Genomic DNA, 10442 nt, shown 5'->3' on the forward strand with positions numbered 1-10442 from the left:
TTTGATTCAGTGTGTTTTATTAAAACGTTTCACACATTCAGCTCATCACAGTAACAAAAGGGTGAAGATTTGTGAAATGTGCCATGGAGACGCTCATTTAAAAACACAAGCCAAATATTACAAAGAAACAGTGCTACATTATGCTGTGTATAACTGAAATCTTCCCCACAAAAAAAAAAATCCAGAAGATGAAATGTAAAAGGAAGTGCAACCATTAGTAAACAAGATAAGAACATCAGTAAGTTCAGAGATTTATACAAAGTGCAACAAGAACAGATCCCTCAGAGGGCGTTCAACAATTTCAAAGTGTTAATATGCACAGTTTAGTGACACCATGGTGAGACAATTTTGTAAACACATTCACACTTTCTCCTTTTGGTCACATTTAAAATTCAATAATTTTGCATCAATATATATTAATATAAATAGCCATTTAATAGTAAGCTTTGTACACAGATACATACAGTAGGCCGTGTAAAAATGAGGCCGAACGTGCCCAAACCAACAGGGATGGATTCATTTTTAGCAGCATCTTTGGCGCTTGTTGCCAGAGGAAAAACACCTGATTAGTTAAAAAAAATATATAATAAAAAAATTAAAATAAATATATAAATACATACAGTATTGTGAGGCTCGTTGTTTTTATAAAAAGTGGCAGACCTCTTTGGCCGGTTAGTACCACTGGTACCCTACAGCCAGTTTATTGCACAAGAGCAACAGGGAACAACTCCCCTTGGCACGGACCAGACTCAGGAGCGTCAAGCTGTCGGTAGAATTAGACCTGATCTGCATACACTCAAATCCAGAAAAAAGACATCCCGCCTTACCCAAAGAAATTCTGCATAGAATTTAATGGATGACATGAGATCAGTTCACCTGTGGCCCTTCTGGAGGACTCTTCTATACAGGACTTTTAAGGTTACAGTTACTTTTTGGTCAAACCCATTCAAATGTCCCCAAGGGAAAGCTCTACGTTGAGGTGTGGTGAGTTACCCGAGCCTGCGGGGTTTCCACCAGTCCGTCCGTCCATCCATCCGTCCGTCCGTCCGTCCATCCATCCGTCCATCAGTAGCAGCCGTCCCTCCAGCTGCTGTCACGAAGGGCACTGAGGGTGGACAAGCTCTTTGGAGGCGTCAGTAAACTGCGGCAAATAATGAAGAAAGCCCTCAATTAGGCATATTTGACAACCTTTATAAGGGAGCACAAACATTTTCTAATCTAGCAATTAGGGCTGAAACTAACGATTATTGTATTTTCCATTAATCTGGCGATTGTTTTCTCGACTAGTTGTTTGGTCTATAAAATCTGAGAAAATAGTGAAAAATGTTGTCCTCAAATGTCTCGTTTTGTCCACAGCTAAAAGGTCTTCAGTTTACTTTCATAGAGGAGTGAAGACACCAGAAGACATCCTCATTCAACACGAACTATGGCATCATGCCCTGGAAGAGTGTTTCTTCAACAATTTGTGCTTTTTCTGCATCAATTTATGGTGCAAATGTCTTTAATTATGTAAAAGAAAAATAATATTAGATATTTACTGTAAATTACGCCTATGTTTAAACCGATTAATCGATGATAGTTGGCGATCAATTTGATAGTTGACAGCTGATTGATTAATCACTGCAGCTCTGCTAGTATTAAAATAAAAGGTTACCTCCGCGCTGGTTGGCCCTTGTGGCGGGGGGTGGAGCTTGGGGTGCCAACAAAGGAGGCGGGGCGGGGCAGACCGCTGCGTGGCGTGTTTGGGGTGGAAGACACCGCCCCTGCTCCACCCGGAGGTTTGCTGAGCATAGGGATGCCAGTGGCGACCCCGCTGCTGATGTTCAGACACTGGAGGCTGGTGGAGGCCGGCATGGGGGCCGAGCCCTTGATGGTGGGGCTGACGTAGGCGGTGGCCTTCAAAGGCTGCCGTGACAACGTGAAGAAGTTCCCGACGCTCTGGACCCTGTTCTGCAGCTGGCCTGGGGCGGGGACTGGAGGTGGATGGAGATGACAGATAAAAGATTGAATTAGATCCTTAATAAAATACATATATAAAATAAAATACATATTCACTTGTATGTGAGAAAATCTGTATCTTACTGAAGGACTGCAGTCGAGCCAGCCCACTGGACGAATCAAAACTCTGGCTGTTACGAAGCAAAGAAGGGGAAGCACTAGGATTGGTTGGAATGGGCACACTAGGCATGCTGGGAGCTCTGACAAGGTTAGGCATGCTCCTCCGCAGCTTATCTGAAAGAGACAAACATAAAGAAAGGAAGTTAAAAGCTACACTAGAGCAGACTGTAATGTAAAAATAGAGCCGTTTTACTGGCCTTACATACATACATACATACATACATACATACATACATACTGTAAATACATACATACATACATACATACATACATACATACATACATACATACATACATACATACATACATACTGTAAATACTTACATACTGTAAATACATACATACAATTGCTTTTCAGAGTTTGAAAGTAACAAATTACAATTACTCAAGTTACTATAATTGAGCAGTTTTTTTGAGTCATTACTCTTTAGAGTAGTTTTAAAAATCTGTAATTAAAGTATGTTTTGTTTGACGTGTTGCACTTTGCTACATTGGAAATCCAATCCGTTCTTTTGGCCAAATATCTGTCCAACTCAAATTTTCTCAAAACTCAAAATGTTTTTTTTTTCCACTTTTGTTGCTTTTTTCAAGGCTCTGTGCCCTTAACAAATCACAAAAGACTGATTTAATTAAGTATTTATGTAATTAAGTTCATATTGAAGTATAAATAAGGTATTTAAATAAAAAAGTCTAAATCTAAAAAGTATATTTCCATTCGCTGTTAGGAAGTAACTAACTTTTACTCTGAGTACATTTTAAAAGAACTACTTTTAACTTTTACTTGAGTAGAATTTTATCCCAGTAATCATATTTGTACTCCAGTAAAAATTCAAAGTAATCATACTTTTACTTGAGAAGAATATTTCTTTTGTACTCTTTCCACCTCTGATTGCTTTTTTGTGAGCCGTTGGTCACGCGTGTTGTTTTCGTACAGCTCCATCCCTTAAGAGGCCACATACAGCGAGCTGGGATCTCTCCTCAGTCAGATAAACTCTCCTAACTCTAATCCCATCAGACTCTCTCGTCTCCGCCTCAGAGACGGGAACACGCGCCTGTGTGAGGGCGTTAGAGGGTTGAACTGTACAAGAGGCTTAAGAAGAGTTATTATTAAGTGGCACAGTAAGGACATCGGTGTGGGTCAGCCTGGCACATCAACACATGTTAGAGAGGGAAGGTGGCATCTCAAATGAGACAAATTGGAAAAAAGCACAGTTACAGGTAATGAATTAATGGGTTAAATCACAGAAAGGTTAGAATATTGTTTAAAAACGAGGTTTAAAGGTTTATGAGGTGAGAAGACCTACATTACACTTTGGATTTAGTGAAAGACAATGTTGACTTACTCTCATATTCGGCTGGACGCCATGATTGTTTCCCCCGAAGCAATATGCGTAACAGCGTACACATATACAGTATACAAATACACACAGAAATATTACATGTACAAAACATATAAACAGAGAGATAACGGATTAGTACTACTGACAGCAATGAGAGCAGTATAGAAAGTCTAAGCAGGCATGTTCTACCTCACTTTACTGACTTGAAAATTTAAAGTATAGTGTACATGTTATTATTATTATTATTGTTACTCCTTGTTGTTTTTCTACTGTTATAATACTTTTTATATTTTTTTTCCTACTATATTTCTATTTAATGTCAATTTTTGAGCTGCTGTAACATGGGAATTTCCCCAGTGTGGGATCAATAAAGTCTATCTTATCTTTTCTTATTAACATTAGGGTTAGATATTAAAAACTTAACATTTTTGGTCCACCAGCCACTCAGTAGATCACCATGGTTTTTATGGCTTGTGAGTGAAGCAAATCTACCAGCCACTTGTATTTCTTCACCAGCATTTGGCTGGTAGATGGTGCTCATTTTGAACCCTGCAAACGTTGGTTGTCTGCCATTTGGTGCAGGTACACCCGAGTCATTTCTCACCTGATCCTGGTCTGAAGCCGTGCTGCTCGGCTGCGCAGAGGCTGCCCAGGCCCGGGCCCAGGCCCTGGGGCTGAGGTTGGAAGGCGAACCCTGCGGACGGGTAAGGCGGAGTGGAGGGGGTGGAAGGTGGGGTGGACAGGGAGCTGGTGCTTCTTCGCCAGTCTCGCATGCTGGAGAAAGTGTGGGAGTGCGGGAGGCGGGTGAGGCGCGGCTGCGGTGGGGGCAGGAGACCGTAGTCTTCGTCGTCCTCGTCTTCCTCCTCCAGGTCGAGGCCGGCGCTGAGCTGGCTGAGCTGGAAGGTGAAGCTCTGGCTGCGGCGGTTGGCCAGGACGGACGACGTGCTGGCGTAGTCCTGTCTTAGACCTGGGGGAGCGAGATATGAGGACCAGCGTGCATCACACACACACACACACACACACACACACACACACACCATCACACACACACACACAAACACACACAATCATCACCTCCTGGGATTAATGAAGCTGAAGTAGCGATGAGCTCTGAGATCTGGTGCCATATGTTAAAATATTAGAAAGGAGGGAACAAAGAGACAGATGAACAGCAGAACAAGTCAGTTGGCGCACAATAACACAGACACACTGAAATCACAACCAAAATAAAACATGAAATACATTTTACCAGTAATGTTCAGAAATCATTTTGACTAGATTTAGCTTGAAATGCAGGTGTGTGTTCAGGAGAAACAGGAGTTTTGTAAAGAAATGGTTTATACATCCCTAAATTTACTCCATGCAATGTCTCAGGGAATCCGAGCTTTAAAATAAGGAACAGGCAGCCTGCAGCCTCTCTTCCCTGCAATTTGGAGTTTTAAATTATACACTATTTCTCTGAGCAGGAGCAGTTCTGGGGACAGACATACTGTCATTAGGCATGTTGGAGAGCCAAACTGTTTTCTTGCCTAGTGTTGGGTGTATGTTGTTTACATCTGAACAGAGTCAATAACTTACTCTCCTCCTGCAGTCGGGCCATCACCTGGACGTCGGTGAGGTCTTGCAGTTTGTATCCCAGGGTGATGGAGTCGTCCTCCACCTCTGAAGAACCAAGGTCACTGTCCACGGATGACTGAAGACTGAGGGCGCAGCGCCGGAGGCTGCGGCCTGCAGAACAAATAAAAACCAGTGTCAGAAAACAGAGTTTGACTCCTTATCTTACCTTTTCAAGTTGTTTGACACAGTGTTAGACAAACGAGACAGTCACTGCAGCTCAACAACGTTCAGTAATGAGAAAAGCCCTCGAGTCTTCTGAGTGTCCTCTACATAAAGATGAAGGATCCAAACTAATGAAGGCTCATGCTTGGCTCTGAGAATTAGAGTCTATTAAGTACCAGTGAGGCAGAAATATTGTTAAGGTTAATGATATTCCTGAGATCTACGCACTGTGACGGCTCTCTAAATAATCCTTTCCATGATTGGTGTTATTTCAGTTACTTTTTTTTTTTTTTACATTTGCTCTAAAGTGGTAACTTAGGCCAAGTTTTCAATAATGTCAAAAATGTTTTTACAGTTTGGTTTGTGGACTCCTGGCAATCCTGGCTATGACCCTGAATAACATAATACCATATTGATGATGTGGCAGATAGATACATTTTTTCTTTTTGGAACAACACACAACATACATATGTAAAAGGAATTATATAAAAAAGAAAAAAGCAGTAAGCCCTATTTTTTTAATGCTGTTTGGATGAGCACCGTCATGGAATTGAGCCTTGGGCTAAAGAAGCCAACAGTGAGCCCCGGGGGCAGTTACTACATAAACCCTGGGCAGTCCTCCAATGTGGGCTCTCTCGTTCCCTGCAGCCTTGCCCTCTCTGCTGCGTCTGGAACATTATTTCTTTCCATCATGAATAATGCACAAAAGGCTTTGGCACAGTGGGATTTCTGCAACTGAAACGTTGCTTGAAGCTGCAGCGGAAAGATATTCCCTCACTCCCACGACTTACATGGCAACACAGTTGTGGGTGGCTGACCCAGTTCTACACCGAGCGTCTTGCACATACCTGCATATTAATATCCTGACTGCGATACAAAGCAGAGTTAGTATTCAGATAGATGTTCTGTTCCACGTGAGACAAGGACAGCAGGAAGTAAGATGTGTGTGAAGCAGGAGCATTGGGGCTTACTGCGGTTGGCGGGGAAGAAGGTCGGAGTCCTCTCCGAAACAGGGGAGAGATCCTTCCCTACAGGACTCAGCGTCCGATGGAGGACCGGGTGGAGCGGGGAGGAGAGGGTTGGAGCTAAGGGAGAAATTTGGAGTTTAACAATACAAATATTTGTCAGAGCGGCTGCAGAGGTAAAAAGGCTTTAAATCAATCAACAGCCACGTCCTGAGTTACCATGTCTTTCAGACGACTGGGGAGTGGAGCAGGGTTTGGCTGACGGAGAAGAACTGATGGGTGACACTCCGGCCACTCGACTCAGGGGAGGGCCAGGGGAGGGGGTGGGAGAGGGGCTGGAAAGGGAGCTACGCCACCTGGACACTGGGGAGGGAGGAGAAACAAGCAGTGGGGATGTTATTTCAACACATCATAAAAACCTTTATGCATCAGAAGTGCACATCAAAGATCAAGATACCCAATCAATGAGTATGTTTACATGCACACCAATAACTCATTATTAGTCTGAATATGAAAAACATTCAACAGAAGTTGATACAGGCTACGTAAACAGCATATCGCAGTTGGATATTCCAAATGAGGCCTTTTTTCCAAATATAGCATTTTTGGATTACGACGTGGGATATTCCGGTATTATTGGGTTTTAGAGGCATCTATACAGCACATTCGGATTATGGGTCTTAAACAGGGTTTTTACTACAGGCTTATGGTCAGATCTGCGTTGCTATGGTTTCTGTACACAAACCAACCAGCCAACAGTTTGCAGGGCTGCAGACCCTATAAGAAGGAGAAACACAGCTGCTTTTAATCATTAAACGTTGAAGTTTAAGCTACATTTAAAAAGCAACATTGGTTAGAAAATTCTGTTAAATATTTTCCTCCATTCACAGCCATATATCACACAAATACCATTCTTCCAAAACATATTCCACTTCCCACACAACCCCTTGCTTCTTGTCACTAAAGTAGCAGAATGTGGTTGCAACCACATTTCCTTATTTTTAGTTAGGACTTTAAAGTAATTTGTTAATGCTTTGTCAGTATTTTATGAACAACAACAACATATATAAATGTTTCATGATGCATGTATCCAACCAGGTTTTTTTATTTGATGATGGAGCAAGTTTCATTCTGTTTAGAAAAGCAGATGACCAATAACTTTTTCTAAAGTTTTTATTTTGTTTTTCTGCAGCTATTGAACCAAAAGTACACCAGACAACACAATGGTGATACTACAAGGTCTTTACAGGCAGGGTTCCCCCCTGTTTGGTGTATGCATTCATCTTTTCTCACTACAGAGTGCAAATCAGATTTTATTTTTTTTTTACTGAAAAGAGGACTAGCTCTTCCCACAAGCCCCCATTGTACATAAACTATTTCCCATTCAATTAAAATAGACAAAAGAAAAATGATATCTAGTCAATAGGGAATGTGAGAAAATTAATCTTAGTGATTCAATCTTTTTCTTTGACAACAGAAACAAAACCGAGTCTTTACATCCATAACCATGACCAGAACAGGACAAACGTGGCCATTTGTTCAGAACACAAATCGTAATATAAAAAACGCCCCCACAAATAAAGCCCGTTCTCACACCAAAACTCCACAACCTTAACTGGCTCCAACAATAATGCAAAGACAGAAATGTGCACACAAACACCACATGTTTGAAGAGAGGGCAGTCCTGTGCAGCACTGGGACTGTCACCAACCGCTCTATTCAACAGCTTCTAACAAAGGACAAAGCTGTAACACACACACACACACACACACACACACACACACACACACACACACACACACACACACACACACCACACACACACACACAACACACACACACACCACACACACACACACACACACACACACCAACACACACAACACCACACACACCACACACACACACACACACACACACACACACACACACACACACACACACACACCAAATATTTTGGGAATAAAGGTGCATCAAAATGTGTGGTGCGTTATTGAAGCCTACATCCTCCCAGAGATGCTTTCATGTAAACGGTCTCCATGGCAACAACTCCCCCACTTTCACTGTGAAGGAGATAGCAGGGCCGAGCTGCTGGGAGGATTCCTCGGCCTGTTAACACAGAGATGCCGAGGACCAGCGCCTCTGATGCAACCAGCTGCCCAGCCGGTGCAACTGGAGAGCCCTGAGCCCAGTGAAGGGTCCACGCTGTGACCCAAATATTAATATCAAAGGGTACGCAGGACTACACGAGGGGGATACTATTGGGTCTTCACAGGCATGGTTTACCCCTGTCTGCTGTGGAAAAGAGCTGCTATGATTAATCATCAACTATTAATTTAATTATTGTTAATAATAATATTATATTAATGAACTATTTTGACAGTCCATTTGGTTTGAGTCATTTTTTATGTAAAAATTAAAAAGGAGTCTTGGATTCCAGCTTCTTAAATGTGAAAATGTTCTAGATTCTTCTCTCCTCTGTGCCAGTAAACTGAATATCTTTGAGTTGTGGACAAAAAAAATGATGTTTTAATACGTCATCCCAGGGCTGGGGAAACACTGATTGACATTTTTTTACTTTTTTCTGATGTTTTATAGACCACAACTAACAAGTGATCAATTAGTTGAGAAAATCAAATAAACAAAAATATTAGTAATATCTTTAGTTGCAGCCCAAGTGTTGAAGAAGTTGATGGTGCTGTGCAGAGCCAAATATCCGGATATTTTTGACTATACACACACACACACACACACACATCACTGTCGATATTGTAGGGTCGACTATTGGTGTTTTCGCAAAATATTTACACAATAAGAGTCTTGATAAATGATCACCAATAATGTGGATACAAGGACTACTGGTAAAGGCAAATAATAAAAAGCTAGTAAGTCTGGTAAGAAAGTTACGTCACATTACTGTAATGCAGCGTTCAAACCAGGAAAAGACAACACTTGGGTCGTATCATGTTATTACAATATCCAAAATTTCAGACAATATCTAGCCTCATTTATTGATGCAAAAAAGCATTTCTTTGAAAACATACTGCACACTTTATTTTGAAAGTGTGGTAACACACACATGTGAGACACACACGATTGAAAGGCCTGATCTGCTTTTTCCAGGTCCCGTCAATAAGCACAACAATCTATTTTTAAAAACTCGAGGCAGGCGCCTGCGGTAACCATGACAACGCAAACTAAGACACCACTATTGATTCTCAGGTCTTGACTTTTCGAATCTTGAAGTAACCATGAAAGCTGTTTTTTGTTTTTTTAGGGACGCTCAGCTCTTCCTGCTCTTTAGGTTGTTCTTCCTCTTCTTCAGTGGTGCATGGTATAATTAAGTGATGCCAAGACATTCAGGTCAGGTGACCCAGGACTGATCTGCTTAATGCTACAAGGTGTGGACAGATTACAGTCTACTGTCCTGCTGAGTCCCATCAGGCACAGTGAAGGTGATTGCACTAGGCGTGCGTTTCCTGTGTTATTTGTGGATCTAGTCACTTTTTATACATCTTTGACAACTTTCTGACATCACAAACACTTAATCAATATATCAATACATTATAATTGGAAGTGGCAGCTCTAAAGTATAAAGAAGCACAAAATGAAAATACTCAAAGTAATTCAAAATTGTACTTAAAAGGGGAACTAATGACTTCACTACAAAGTTTGTGTAGTGTACATCATCATCATCATCATCTCTGCCTGAGGCTGACAAGATAAACACGAGCTTAACATGAACCCACCCTCATTTTATCTGACCCCTTCCATCTGAAACTCCTGAAAATGACATCTGTGGTGCCAGACTGCCGCCTACACAAGTCAGCGAGAGCATCTAGCTATAAAGTCTAGAGGAGAAATTATTTAACACTTCTTCCTGGCCAACATTTGTGTTGTGTGAGTCACTGAGCATTTGCTCAGTCAAGTTCCTTCTGGCAAGCCCGCTAAAAGCTGTGTACATCGGTTTAAAACAGCCTGAAGGAGAGCAGCATCCTGCAAACTTATGAAAACAAAAAGACAACAACACAAATGAAAGTGACATAAGTAATAAATAAGGAAAATAAATCATAATAACCCTAAACACAGCCACATCTGGAGAGGCCTAGATAAAGTGTAATCGTGCTCTAAGTATTCTCTTATAATGCGCATCTTTATTCAAGGAAAAGTCACAAATCTGAAATTAGTAACAACCTGAGAATGAACTCCACAAAGGCGTTTCCAGCATTGTTCATAAGAA

General features: G+C 41.5%; 1 protein-coding gene across 4 annotated transcripts in view; it reads right to left on the reverse strand.

Moving 5' to 3' along the window:
- Positions 1-10442, reverse strand: part of LOC116673885 (SLAIN motif-containing protein 1) — a 14958-nt gene continuing 4516 nt past the window's right edge. The window contains exons 3-11 of one of the 4 annotated variants that reach the window (XM_032506234.1): positions 6422-6565; positions 6209-6322; positions 5037-5186; positions 4063-4425; positions 3462-3473; positions 2083-2232; positions 1655-1973; positions 1065-1141; positions 1-1024 (exon numbers count right to left, since the gene is read on the reverse strand). In XM_032506234.1, the coding sequence (XP_032362125.1) occupies positions 1066-1141; positions 1655-1973; positions 2083-2232; positions 3462-3473; positions 4063-4425; positions 5037-5186; positions 6209-6322; positions 6422-6565 (1328 nt within the window). In that variant the 3' untranslated portion in view covers positions 1-1024; position 1065. Of the gene's footprint in view, positions 1025-1056; positions 1142-1654; positions 1974-2082; positions 2233-3461; positions 3474-4062; positions 4426-5036; positions 5187-6208; positions 6323-6421; positions 6566-10442 lie in introns of all 4 variants that reach the window. The other 3 variants (XM_032506233.1, XM_032506235.1, XM_032506236.1) reach the window with 3 other exon arrangements.

Source organism: Etheostoma spectabile, chromosome 24, assembly GCF_008692095.1.
Source record: "Etheostoma spectabile isolate EspeVRDwgs_2016 chromosome 24, UIUC_Espe_1.0, whole genome shotgun sequence".
NCBI lineage: Eukaryota > Metazoa > Chordata > Actinopteri > Perciformes > Percidae > Etheostoma > Etheostoma spectabile.